This window comes from Branchiostoma belcheri, unplaced genomic scaffold, assembly GCF_001625305.1.
Source record: "Branchiostoma belcheri isolate BF01 breed outbred unplaced genomic scaffold, Haploidv18h27 scaffold109, whole genome shotgun sequence".
NCBI classification, from domain to species: Eukaryota; Metazoa; Chordata; class Leptocardii; order Amphioxiformes; family Branchiostomatidae; genus Branchiostoma; species Branchiostoma belcheri.
In genome coordinates this window covers 1010625-1025300 of record NW_017802480.1, presented here as the reverse complement: position 1 = coordinate 1025300, position 14676 = coordinate 1010625, and the positions used below count along the sequence as shown (strand labels likewise).

Below are 14676 nucleotides of genomic sequence, written 5' to 3'. Positions count from 1 at the left end.
AATGAGTACCTAGCTTCGGTTAGGGACGTCCCTCGGTTAGGACGTTAAATGGACGTTCCGTGTTTGGGGAGAGCCACACCACACGCACGTTAAAGAACCCACGTCACTTATCGAAAAGAGTAGGGGACCTTCCCGGTGTGAGTGGTTCAAACCTTACAGTCTGGTCTCAGATTTGACATCTTAAAGAGGTGACATTCACCTGTTATGCCAATCCTTCAACAAATGTGCATGGTACTGGTAAATCTTCATGAAAAAAATGTGTACATCAACTCAAGATATAGTTGAGGAACAACATTTATTGCAACATCCACAAACACATTACTGAACGCAACCCTTTCCTTGTAAGTTTTAGTTTTGGCACGTCTTGCACCACACTGAGAAGATTCACACAATAGCATCAGCTACCATTGCTGGACAAAGACATTTACACAAAAAATATAGAACACTCTGGAACAGCACTAGCCAAAACCTACAGGTTTTGAACTCAAAGACTAGCCCTTAATAACAGCTTGCACAGCAGTCAAACCAATAAAATGAATAAAATATTATCAAAACACACGGAACAGCAATGTACATATTACAGTGTACATAAACATGTAGTACTTATACACAGGTAACACTGAAAAGCAGACACATGAAGTGAAATTATAGCATATTGCCACTATAACCTTTTGCTTCCAAGAATGCATAGTATAGAACATTTTCACAATGACATGGAATGACATGAGCACCTAACACTGTTAAAATGCAAATAATACAATTGTTAGAAGAACATAGTCTTCTTGACATTCACTAGCCCTTATAAAACTAGGAGTTAAATTGCTTGCAGTCACTAATGGCTTGTAACCAGCAATGGCTTGTCTTTAGCGAAGGCTTGAAATTCATTTTAGTAACACAACTTGCATTGCATATAGAGCTTATAGACAGCAAGTTCTCTTTATGTTTCACTTGAATACACGTGCAACAAATTTGACGGACAAGTCTCAATACATTCGATGTCAGTATTAGTAAAGTAAAATCATTTTTGCTATCAAATACTTCTTTGCCAGAAGATCTCAAAAGTCTTCAACTTTCTCCTTTGATAGCTTGATAACACTCTGCAATATTCAATATATCATAATATGTTGATAAAAGTTAAATTGTCATTATCATTGTTAATTGTCATTGTCATGTTAATACTTAACTTGCATATACCAATTAGTAAAATGCTCTTAACCATTAAAGATTAAAAAGAAGGTTACTCTTGGCTGCTAATCATAATAGATTCCTTAATAAATATACATTTCAGCCAAAATGCTGCCTCAGAAGGTTTGCAAACATTCCCACTGCATATATAAGTTAAGGTAAAAGTCACTCATAGCTCTCTTGCACTGTTAAGACTTTTCAACCTACTGGTATTGCACATTGCACATACAGGAAACTGTTGTGGAATTTTCCACACACAGGGAATGAAAGCGTCATAGATTCAACTTGTCTTATAGTTATACATTTATTACATGCACATCAAAGCAAATCTACATATGATGTACATCTGACACGAGTATGTTTCTCAATAGTTTGCCTCTAACAGCTTCCATGACATACATGTAGACGTTGCAATTGTACTTCATGATTCATAGGCTGCAAGGATCGGTTCGTATTATACAAATTTGGGGTAGCTACATGTACATGTAGTTTACATGATTGTGTTTCTCACTACTTTGCCTCTAACTCAACTGTTGGGTTCCATGAAATAGACTTGCAGTTGTGCTACATGATTTTCTCTCGTGAGAGAATAGATCCATAATTTGGGGAGCACATGACTACTTACGGAAGATACAGCCAGGGCTGCCCAACTAGCACAGGGCTATCATGTATGTTATATCTCACTAGTTTGCCCCTAACTGTTAGGTTCCATGACATAGACCTTACAGTTGTGCTTCATGATTTTCTCCAGTGAGAGTACCGGTGCAGGTGGCTGCGCCAGGAAAGCCGGTGCAGATCTGGAGGGAGAGCTGGTGCGGGAGTCCTGGGAGTGGGTCGGGCTGTTGGTTTGTCTGGAGGTGGAGAAAAAATAAATCTAGTTAGATATTCATTTCTTAGTGTGAAGTATACAATTGTCATGAATTGTTGGGTATATGTAATTTGATTTTTTTTACCATGAAATAAAGTTCATAGCTCAAAAGTTTTTATATTAGCTACATCAAAAAATCTCAAATCATAGCTATCAAAAAAGCCTACTAGGGCAGTCCAAAATAAAAGTGCTCTGCTTAGTTAAAAAATACTTGCAGTTACATGCAGTTACATGTAATATTCTTCATCACAGTTGATGCATCAATGAAGGATAGCTATCAAGGTAGAACACTATGAAATTCTCTGTCTCATGAATTGTGGATGCTATCTGAAAAAGCTAAGATCTTACCTTACTCCAGCAGGATAATACTGTGTTTTAACTATAGCTGCTGATGTGGAGTCAATGAAAGAGTAGGACTTCGCCGCCATGCCCTGTTTCTTGTCTGGTGTAAAGTTGGGACTGTAACTTTAAGTTGTAAATCTACTGGTAATGTTCTTACCTTACTCCAGCAGGATAATACTGTGTTTTAACTATAGCTGCTGATGTGGAGTCAGTGAAAGAGTAAGACTTGGCCGCCATGCCCTGTTTCTTGTCTGGTGTAAAGTTGGGACTGTTGTTTTAACTGAAGCATTGCTTACCTAGTTTTAAGGATCAAATAATTTCTTACCTTACCCCAGCAGGATAATACTGAGTTTTAACTATAGCTGCTGATGTGGAGTCAGTGAAAGAGTAAGACTTGGCTGCCATGCCCTGTTTCTTTCTTGTCTGGTGTAAAGTTAGGACTGTAACTTTAAGTTGTAAATCTACTAGTAATGTTCTCACCTTACTCCAGCAGGATAATACTGTGTTTTAACTATAGCTGCTGATGTGGAGTCAGTGAAAGAGTAGGACTTGGCCGCCATGCCCTGTTTCTTGTCTGGTGTGAAGTTGGGGCTGTTAGTCCTGCTGAAGGAAGACCCGGGGGTAGACTTTCCGTCAGAGCTGCCGGAGTGACTGTGAGGGAAGTTTGGAGTGATGGTGTTGAACTGAAGCTTCAGCTTCATGTGCTGCCCAACCTGGTTAGGGAAAAAAACAGTCATTTTATAAAAAATACTTAGCTTGAAAGTTTATCTGTGTTCTGGTAGAAGTTTGAGTTTATTAGGATCCACACTTAGCTAGCATACACATGTACATGACAGTAGATATTCTTTCTGTGGCTGTTCTAATACACAGGAAAATATAAAATTCTGAGTCAAGCTTGAATTGTGATTGAAAAAAATAAAAATTGGCCTTGCCCAAATTTTCAACTGACCCACTCAATAAGTGGATGTATTTTACACAAACTCACATTAATGATAGCCATGAGTAACTAAGATAGAAATATAGTTTCTGAAAAGTTGGTGCATTGTGCAGTGCAGACAGTAACTTAAGACCATGCAAAACTGTAACCTATAACATCCATCTATTTGGCCCAAAGCATATACAAATGTCTTCACCTCAAATAGCCCTGGTCTCAGCACTTGGAAGGGGACAGTGAAGGAGACAGTCGACCCACACTTGCAGAAACTACAACAGCACAAAACACCAGTGTCACCAAAAGCACTAGGAACTACATGTACAATGTATTACATGTATGTACAGGCAGCACAAACTGTAACACCACCATGCATGCAGAAATAAGAGTTAAGCCACACCACTCTAGCTAGTACATGTGAGACATGCTACAAGTACAATAAGTGTTCTAGACTGTGCAATATACATGTACCATGCAGTATTGAGACATAAGAAAATGTCAAGTATTTCCTCTTTTTATTTCACACATACATGTACTTTATATCTCCTTTACACTCTCACAACATTTTCTTAAAAGCTGATCTGGAGTTACTCTTGTTTTCCATGTAGTTTATGTTCTCATGATTACAAGAGAGATACATATATGCTACCACTCACCCCAGGTTATAGCTTGGTGTGTGGCAGACAACCGAGTCCATTACACTTCTAGCTGATCTGATACTTGCCTCTGTCTTATCTGTAACACAATTATGAAGTACATGATAGATAGAATAGATATAGTGATACCTACATACATACATTCTCTTCTTTTGTCATCCTCAACTGAGGTGAAGCATGATGCTTTTTGAAGTAACATTAATTTCCATAGTATCAATAAAATGGAATCATTGCTTACCTTTCCCTGTAACTAAGTACAATTTGGTGCCAAAAGGCTAGTTCAGATCTATGGTTGTATCATATCTGCCATTTATGTGTGTTTAAAGAAAATAAATAAGGAACCTAAGTATGGGTTTTCATAATGCTTTCTGGGTAGGCTAGCTTAAGCAATAAATGATTAGAGCATCTTGATGATGTTTTGAGCGTCTTTAGGTTACCTTTCTGATCCTGCAGTGCCTTCTCCGGGCTCCACACCAGTTTGATGGTGAGGAAGTCCTGCAGGTTGTTGACTAGGGTGTACTTCACATCGAATCTGCAACAAACAACATCCAGTACAAGTGTATTTAAAAACAAACAGTGAACCATAGGTTGCAGAAAGTCTGTGGGCCATCAACAAAAACGAGAGGTACCACAGACTTTCTGCAACCATTTCACGTGTCACAAAAGTGGCCCCAGACACGAGAACATTCTGGCAGCTAGAAACCGCATGAACTGTATCTAGTAGTAAATGAACAGTTACTGATACACTAGTATTCTAATCTATGCTGTTTTTAGTACCCTTATACTTATTTTTATATACTTATACTAGGTTTAAATGTGTGTCTTGTTTGTGTGCTTGTGATTGTTTTGTGTGTGGGCCACAACACCAGCCCCCGCTGCCTGTGGCCCACAAGTATTGTACTTGTTTGCAATTCTAATAAATCAAATCAATCAAATCAGAAGTGGTGGATTGCTCATTCCTTGACAAAGAGAGTTGTACAGTCAAGAATGTTGGTCATTCCATTTCTTGTGTTGGAAGTAACAGTTTAAAGTTGCTTTATATCTAGCAACATGATCTTTGTGTAAAGTATCAAAGGCTAGAGCTGGGGGTTTTGAAGGAGTATTGAAAACATTCCACGGTTTCTGTTGCAAACTTTAATGAAACTGTAAATCACGATAAAAAACTCTCCACAAACGACAAAGTGTTAACAAGAGTGCTGACCTTTGACCTACGTAGACAGGTGATGGACAGGTGGCATTCATGATGAACTGGGGCTCATCCAGCTTCATCACAGGCAGACTGGAGAGACGGCAGAAAGGGGTAAGTCATGATGTTGATCTTTAAACAATTGAGTTCTTACTGTTAGCTGCAACCTTGTCTGTTAACTTTACAGGATAAAGACATCAAATCTCATCATCTGGCTGGGAACCCTAATACTGCCACATTGAATGTGATAAACAAATTGATAACTGCATCCGAAAATAGTTTCATCAGGTTGGTAAAGCATATGAAATAACTTAAAAGGCTTTTCTTTTACACAACGAGCATTGTCTCTTACCTTTCTGACAGACACCAAAACATAAGCAAGGTGAGACAATACTGGTTGTGTAAAATAAAAACCCTATAATATATCCTATGGATATGTGTAATGTGCATACCTGTAGTGAGTGTGGATGTGTTCACAGGTGTGTGACTCACCTGTAGTGAGTGTGACTCACCTGTAGTGAATGTGGATGTGTTCACAGGTGTGTGACTCACCTGTAGTGAGTGTGGATGTGTTCTTCACTGCTGTTTGAGTTCACTGCTGTCCCAGGCTGCCACAGCATCAGGAGAAGTAGGGCCGACTCAAGGGACTGGAGATGGAAAACAAAGATTGGAATAACTCTTAACTAGACACTGTGGATGCACTAGCACTGATACAGTGCCAACAATCCAGCCTTTTACATGAATCATGGCTGATGTTAGCTGCCAAGTAACAAGGTGGTGTTGTTAGGGTGATTTACTTAGAAACCGAAGATTCTTGGTTCAAATCCCTGGCAAACCCCAGTGTTGTGACTTTGGGAAAGGCACTTTACACCTGTTTCATCACTTGACTTGGGCAAAAATAACTTCCTGGCTTCAGTTAGGAACATCCTCTCAGTGTTTTGCAAGGCTTAGCCTACCCCTGTGCTACACCAACTTTTGCTGTCAGGGGTTGATTAAACCTTCTCTCTAGGGCCTGGCCAGTGGAAGGGCTAGAAGAGTAAAGTGGCCAGGCTTACTTAATAAAGAGTGTACACTGTTATTGTTAACTCACCTCATATTTGCCAGCATTCCAGTTGTCGTTGACAACGATCTGGAAGACCAGACAGTGTTCCTCTAATGGCTGCAGATGTGAGGGCAGCTGGGAAGGGTCTGTGTGCACCAGGGAGAACAGACCGCCTTCTGCCGTTCTTCTGAAAAAGTTATATCATATGGAGTTAGATGCTTCGATGAAGGTCAGACATCTAGATTATAAGATGCGCCAAAAAGTAGTAACTCAAGCAACTGGATATGATTTTGGAAACAGTCAGACGTTTCAGGTAGCATCCACTACTTTCGTCAGTGACACTAAGAGACCAGAGGAGGAAGGTTTATAAGCACAAACTGTTCATTGATATGCAAAAAAGTGAAGACAATTTGGAGTTAGATGTTAGTTTTACATCATGTAAGGCTAGACAGACCTCAAGAAGAAAGAAATGGGACATCTTAGACCTGAAAAGAAATGCTGAGAGCTAAGGTTGCTAGCTTGCAGGAATGAAGAGACATTGTGTAGAACAGAATAAAGAAAGACTGACTGAAGCAACTACATGTAGTTAGTTTTCACCTCATATCAATGACAACAATTTATTTCACATTATGTGAGGATGAACTCAATCAAGGAGCAACCATGTAAATGAGCTAAACTGTATGTAGGTAGAATTGGCTCTGGTTAGAAAACAAAAAGTTACAGATTTCATTTTGAAGACAAAGGAGTTACATTGTACAGTGAAGCATCATGCTTTTTCTTTTGACCACAACTCATAATTTCTTGCTTTAAGTGAGATGGGGTCATTTATGCCAAGGGGTTTAGTCTTAGATATTAGGCTTAGAAAATCTACATCAAGTCTTAGCTCGAGGCTAGATATCTTGACTTGATGGGTTCTTTTCAGAGGGATGAAGTTGTCCTTACTTGCTAGGGGTTTGGATGTTTGGCTGAGGACTGGACTTCTCTGCCCCATCGTGTTGGAAAGCAGCATTGCAGTTTGGAATGATCTGGAGCTGGTGGACTGTGACATCCTCACAGGACGAGTTGTACACTATTGCAAGAACAGCACAAAGGAAAGAGACAACAAACATGATCAGTGATCATGAGATGGGTACAATTACGATTTATAAATTTTAACAATATGTAATAATATGCAATAATGTTTTAACAATAATACACATATTTTATTTTTTTTTAATGATATTTTGTGTGACCTCAGAGCAATTCAGGCAGCCAGTATGGTTGCCTGTGAGTCTGTCGTCAGTGTGGTGGTAATTGTGTATGTCTTGAGTTTTCAAATTGAAATAAACCATTCTACTACTAAAACACATTCTGTTTTATTCCTCCAAATATATTACCGAAGAAAGTCTACTGATAACTCAAAGGTATAAAAAAGGTAACGTTACATGGTCTAGGATTTTACAAAGAAGGTGGATCTGGATTTACCTATGCTTGGCAGTTAGCTTGTGTAAGAATGTTTTAAATTTACAGCTTTGACATATTGGAATCACCAGAGCAATGTGCATTGTTACTGACTGGTAGTCCAACCAAGAACCAAACCAACAGTAGTGGTGCAGACATGAGCTCCTTGGGAAGAATAAGAAGTGGTAACGTGCAAGGGAACAGTTATAACAATTTGTAAGAAGTCAAGACTCACCTTTGATGATGAGAAAGTGTTTCCTGCCAACGGACACCTTTCTGCACTTCACCAGTGGTGGAGGTAACAACGGGAATGTCTCTGTAACTGAAAAAAAAAAAGAAAGAAATTATTTCATAAAACATTTCAACTTGTTCATAATTATTTGTATATCAACATTTTTTTTATGTAGGAATAGACCAGGAACAGGAAGGATTTGTATGTGTGTGTGTGTGTGCATGTATGTGAATGCTAAGATTACAGTTATTTTCTCTTCCAATACAGATTTAGAATTCAAATTTGACTTAAATCAATGATAAAACACAAGTAAAAGAGAAAATTATTTCATACAGTAAACAGAAGTAATAAAAGAAAAACAAGAAGTGGAGGTACCTCGGTCTGTGTGGTACTGACAGAGGAGAATCAGAACTACACACAGAAACACAGGGAAGAAAAACAGATAGATAACATAACTGAAAATTAGCTTACACTCAACATGTTATTGTTACAGTACTTTTGTTTCTGCGCTGCAGAACATAGCTTTACAGGCACATTAGACCAAATGTCCTGTGACATACAAAAACCATCCACACTCTAACTCAATGATTGCAAACTCCTCAATCATAGACCTAGAGTACGGTAATAATAAAATAATGGATGCAAAATCAGTGCAAAGAATGGCTACACCAGAGTGTAGTGAAGTATATGTAGAGAAGACTTACCATGGCATTTGACATCTGAAGACTCCTTGACCTCCTTGGTGACCTGTTCTTCCGCGGGTTCCGCCGGAACGTTGGTGTTCTCCTCTGCAGCGTCTTCCTCTCCGCTGTCGACCTCCGGGTTCCAGACCACGACAGAAACCCCGACGCGTTTGGTGCCGACAGGAAGCTTGTCCAGACTGACTCTCAGCGGGAAGACTACTGTGTCTTCTGAGATGGTCACTGGGTCCTCACCCTGTGAATTTTTTTGTGGTAAAATGTTGTACAGTCAAAAAGACCACTCCGGGGACTGATAAAATCTTGTGTATGATGAGAGGTGAACACTGTAGACAGATGCCTTAATGTTTATCTAGTAAAATGTCAGTAAGTTTAAAAGTCAGTAAAGATAACAATTACAGTTAATACAGCCCAAGAGGATCACTCTGGGGACCATAAATTTAGAACTAGTAAGTTACTTATAAGAAGCAAACAATTTTTTTGCGAACAACGAATCTTTTAGCAAACAACTTATTTTAAAACAAATACACCTGTTTCACAAGGAACTATTGTACTTACAGCCATCAAAAATATTATATTACACATTCAAAACACTTAATCTTCACTTCCATTCATAAAAAAGGCACATCAAATTGATAGGAAGATAAAGAGATTAAGTGGGCAATTAAAACTGCGCAAGAAGTGCCACGCCCCCCTGCCCTAGGGTGGGTGTGTCCCGTCATTGGCCAGGCGGAATGTAAACAAACAAAAGTCCACGTGGTACTGTTTTCATCGTGCGTGTGCAACAGGATCACGATCGTAGCCTTCATAGCATGCCAAAAACTGGGGGTTTTGGGGGTCTTCAGGGTCTTTGGGAGCTTTTACGTGCTATTTTCTGATTGCATATAGACAACATAGCCGGCCTGGTTGAATTACCCCCGTTTTTAAACTGGGCTAATCAGAAAACAGCCGAAGACCACCAAACCCCCAGTTCTATAAGCCTGCTACGGAGGCTACATAATCGGATCTTCTGGAAAATTTTGTCCGCAGATCCTGTTTATTCAGCTGTGAGGTTAGTCCGTTATTTTACAGATCCGGGATTGCGTCATGAGAAAAATGGCGCGAAACGACAGCTGTGTCACTGACATCAACACACAACACAGCAGGGCGCTAAAAAAAGTCTAACACGGAACACGCACGGTTAGAAAAAAGTATTTGAGGCCTTCTCACCTTTTCTGCTTGATCTTTAGCCGAGCTGTTGTGTAAGAGAAGCGGCACACAGTCTCTGAAGTCCTGTTTCCCGTTGGAAGTAGAACTAGCCCCCTTTTCCAGCCCCCCGTCTTGATGACAAATGTCGTGCGGCGATTGAAACAAACTCGTGGCGGTCGCGGCCGTGCTCAGTTCCAAAACACGGTCCCGCCACGCGCGTATTCTCTCCTCGTCCCTGTCCTCCTCGCAGTACTTGGCGATCAGGAGAACGTCGATGGTCTCCCCCTGGTAGACGAAGTTTCTGCGCGGAGTTTGGGAGAGGTTCTGCACGTCTCCGACCTTGGAGGACGGAAAATGCAGGGAGAATCCTGTTTCCGATCGGCCGTCAGGCGCCATGACTCCTCACTGGGGCCTCGCGCAATCTGGGTGCGTCTCGCGCAAACCTTTCTGTGCCTGATAATTTACTCCATTATTATCCAAAATTATCACACTTTATCACCTTAACTCTTACAAATTTTTCTTCCTAGCACCATGTTTGGTATTTTAAGATGGTAATTTCGTTTTTGGAGGGATAAATTTGAGGTGATTTTTGATCAGGGATGGGTCGCATAGGTCAGCCACTCAGGGGGCCTCGCGTATTGATCGTTCTCTGGTGGACAGGAAGGGGACAAGTAGGTGGTTTTCATACTTATTTCTACCATTTCTGATCCCTTCACAAATCACTCCATCTGCTTTGTCTTGGTCGCAGCGGCTTGCCGGGGACTCTAGCTAGCTCCCACGTCAATTTTCCGGGCAAGGGCCGCTTTAAAGCGGCGAAAAATCTATCCGAACATCCTCTAGCGCTCTCGGTGCTCGCACCTCTCCCTATCCGAAAGGATGGCTCCATCAGATGTTGTACAAGGGACTAGAGGGGGTGATATTTTCTCGCTCCCGGCTCTCTTCCCGTAACTTCCAGCCGTATCTTTGCCTCCAAACGACTTCTCTGCTTCCCCCCACCTTCTGTGTAATGTGCACAAGGGATAGCTTTAACGGTTGGAAGATTTGTGATCACATTATATATAGGAAGTGGTACTATGTGTATATAACACGCCCTCCCCCCATTCTCATGCATACATGCATGTGCAATACGTTATACTGTCGGAGTGAAAATGGGTGGGGCATCGCCTTCTCCCAGTAGTGTCTTCATCTCCATTCTACTTCCTCACCTCTTAATAATCTTTCAGCATTTTGCTTCCTAGAATTTCTTGCTTAGGCCCAGCATTGTCTTCAGGCTATTTAGATATGCACAGCCACATATTAAATGCATTACCAGAGATATAGAAGTTATATAATGATATTGCTGGCAATCTCCTATCGCGGAGTGCAAAGAGATGCATATTTCATAGCAGGACTTAAAGGCCCAACAAGATCCGAGATGTCTTATTTTCGATCTTATTGCATTTTTCTATTGCCGTCGTGTGTGGAATGCCGATCGGCCATGTCGACGGTCTCGGCCGCAGTTTGGCATTGATTATTTAAGGGATCAGTGGTTCTCGGAGTGGTTTGGCTGTATGCAGGAGGCATGAGTAGGATTGTCACACCCGTATCACTGCTTCGGTGGGTGTGTTCTTGAGCCTGAAACAACTAGGCAGTAAGAAGAGTCAGCTAGTGTGATGTTCAGTGTTTAATGTATATATGATGAAAAATGTTCATTATCATAGCATATGTATCAAGTATTTTCTTATCATGAAAATGAGTAGGATTGTCATACCGGTATCACTGCTTGGGTATATTACTGTAACCCCTGACAGTTTGGGTTGGGTTTTCTTTATCCTGAAACAACCTGGCAATAGCTAAGTCTGAAATTTAAGATGAGATGTTTAGTGTTTAGAATATATGATATTAAATATGCAGTTGTAACACTTGTATTAAGTAGTAGGATTGTCATACCGGTATCACTTCTTGTGCTTGGGTAACCGCTGGCTTGGAGTGGGTGTGTTTTTGAGCCTGAAACAACCAGGCAATGAAGAAACTGCTAATCTCAAATCTAAGATTAAATCTTTAGTGTTTAATGTACGATGACAAATATTCAGTATGGTATCATTTGTAACACTGTATCAAGTAATTCTTATCATATCACACTAGTATCACTGCTTGGGTAACCTCTTACAAAGAGTGGGTTGGTTTTTGAGCCTGAAACAACTAGGCAATATAGACACAGCTTGTCTTCTGATATTAAAGATTGAATATTCAGTATCTAGATGATATGAAATGTTCAGTATCTCATCACTTAATCATCCAAAATCACAGTAATTCTTATCATAAAAATGAGTACTGAATAGTATTGTCACACAGGTATCACTGCTTGCGTAACCTCTTACAATTACATTTTTACAATGAGTAGGTGTGTTTTTGAGCCTGAAACAACCAAACAATAACAGATAATCTGAAAGTGAATGTTTGAACATATTGTATAATATTCTTATCAGAAGAATTGTCAAGTGAACACTGCAGCTGGTGTGACTTAATTTCTAGCCCCTGACATGGGTGAGTTCATGTTTTTGAACCTCAAACAGTGAGGCCGTTTACTTCTAGCTAATCTGAAATTAAAAATCTGTCATAATGATCATTATCAGGTCCACTACTATGAAGAAAAGAAACATACTTCATATTTTTGGACTCAAAAGCAATTCTGTTGTTCTTGCGTATTTGTTAATCTTAATGCATTACAGTCAGAAATCCCACCAACTAATTTAATGTCCTTTGTCTGGTCTGCTAGTGAGCATATGGTCTCCCTGCCACCAGTGAATGATACTCTAATTATAACTGCTCCATACAACGAATGTACCACAAGGATACTGCACAGTGTCAAAGCCATATATTACGTACAGATGCAGCAGTAATAACATCATGGTACATATCTCCCAACACTGATTACGAGTCGTATATTTCTGCTGTGGCAGTCTGGTCGCTATGTAGGGCTTAACCATAGGGAGACATCTGTCTTGTTCTGATAGGAGCTGCAATGGGGGGTGATTAGGCCAATTGTTGGCCTTTACCTTCAACGTTTAGATAGCATTATGTATCGGGATTGCAATAACTGACATGTTTTTGTGTGGTAGAATCGATCCCAGAAGATCAGGACATATTGAATTGTGACTCGGTTTTTGCCACTTTGTCTTTCAGATTTTTATGGGTTTTTTTCAGTGATAAGAGAGTTGTCTGGAAGTAAATGATCCAAAAGAGCACTTTGGTACACTGGCCTGACTCCTGATGACTCTGAGACATATTAATGTTTTCTAATAAATTTTTCTATCTTCCACATTTTGGGGCATTTCATACTAATCAATGCCCCAAAATGTGGAAGATAGAAAAATTTATCCGAAAACATCAATTGAAAATGTAATGTATACCAATTTGTACCCCAGAATGTGGAAGCTGTAGCAAAAATATTAGAAAACATAAATTGGAAACGTAACACATACCAATTTGTAAACTTAAAAATACTGCAGAATCCACATTTTCTCTTCTACCTTGAAAAAATTAAGTTCTTGCAAAAATGAGTGAATTTACAGTAATTTGACTGTGTTTGCACAGGTAAAATGTTTTTCCCCACAGCACAAGTCTTCAGGTACGTTAATGCTTTACCCCATATAGGCCAGGACTGCAGGTATTTTAATGCTAAGCTCTGATTGAAGTCAGAGTTCTGAATCGCTGCTCTCAGGAGTGGAAGGGCCCCTCATCATCATCCTCTAATCATAAAATCAACATCAGGCCACGCTTTATCGCTTAATGGCTGCCCATAAAAATGGAAGAGGAATTACTTCAGGAGCTGAGCGTTATAATTTCTGTGAAGGAAAATCAACAAAAATGGTGCTTATATAGTATAGCAATGAATAGTCTTGTACATTTCTTGCCACCCTTTTTGTTCAACCATCAGCCTACTAAATTTATACCATTTTGCACCTAGTTTGTATGGAAGGATGCTACTAGTACTACACTACAAGGCTGCACCAAGAAGGTTAAACCTGTGTAAACAAAATCAATACCAAAGTGCAGTTTATTCACTTAATCCCCTGCCATAAAAAGGAGCAGAAATGACTTGGGCCTAATGTGTTTGCTGGCCTCGGTGTGAAGACATCAGCAAAACATGTTGACCTGTCAACAGTTGCTGTATGTTTTTCTTTCTGTGTTCACTGGATTTAAATTTTTTCACTGTATTTTTTGGTCTCTGTGTTTTTTGGAGGGTACTGCTGTGGATAACATTGGTTGGCATTCTGTAAATATGAAAAAGATGTTATTTTGGTGTCCTAATAAATTTGGCTAGTACTACGGTAGAAACACTTGTCATTGTCAAACAAAAATTTACTCCAAGATTAACCATTTCTGCTGCTTCTTCTTTGTCTAAATCCTTGTTGATGTCCGTCCCACGAGGCTTGACTAATCAATCCACTTTCTCCCCTGCCCTGTCTGGGAACGGTTGTTGGAAACCCATCACTGCAGCTCAAATCTGATCATATCTGGCCCTAATACAATCCACGATCATTCACTGCACATAATAACACAGCCAGGCCCCTATGGAATATGCCCTCGTTTGCATATATTTGGAATAACGGCGGAAGATGACTGGACCAACCGATGATGTCGTCCAGAGCGCGGGGGTTGTCTAGGGATACGGGTTGTGGCTTGTGCTCTCATTTGCATATTTGGGAATCAAAGCATAACTGAAAGCTTTGTACCTGTATCTTTGAATGTAAAGTACTCTCTTGTATGATTAATTGTCTATACTTCCTTTTGTTCTATAGCTGCTATTCTATTCATATTTGAGATTTTGCAGAACATAATATTTAGTTTCATTACTGTAACTCTGACAGTTACAATGTTAGATGGCAAGAGTCCAAAATAAAGACAATGTACTCATTCCTCTGC

At 39.9% G+C, this 14676-nt stretch overlaps 2 protein-coding genes across 4 annotated transcripts in view; one reads left to right on the top strand and one right to left on the bottom strand.

The window, feature by feature from the left end:
• Positions 1–284: 284 nt before the first annotated feature.
• On the bottom strand, positions 285–10224 carry LOC109481515 (uncharacterized protein C7orf43 homolog). The gene is made up of 13 exons (XM_019784094.1): positions 9790–10224; positions 8587–8818; positions 8258–8293; positions 7886–7972; positions 7153–7279; positions 6259–6397; positions 5721–5815; positions 5184–5261; positions 4420–4514; positions 3983–4061; positions 3529–3598; positions 2876–3108; positions 285–2036 (listed from the first exon to the last, which is right to left on the bottom strand). The coding sequence occupies exons 1-13, from the start codon at positions 10162–10164 to the stop codon at positions 1880–1882; spliced, it is 1803 nt and encodes a 600-aa protein (XP_019639653.1). The 5' UTR covers positions 10165–10224; the 3' UTR covers positions 285–1879.
• Positions 10225–10392: 168 nt separating this feature from the next.
• LOC109481429 (glycerophosphodiester phosphodiesterase domain-containing protein 5-like) overlaps positions 10393–14676 on the top strand; it is a 66851-nt gene continuing 62567 nt past the window's right edge. For 2 of the 3 annotated variants that reach the window (XM_019784008.1, XM_019784024.1), the window contains exon 1: positions 10393–10439. The gene's annotated coding sequence lies outside the window, so the exon portion shown is untranslated. Of the gene's footprint in view, positions 10444–14676 lie in introns of all 3 variants that reach the window. The other variant, XM_019784016.1, reaches the window with a different exon arrangement.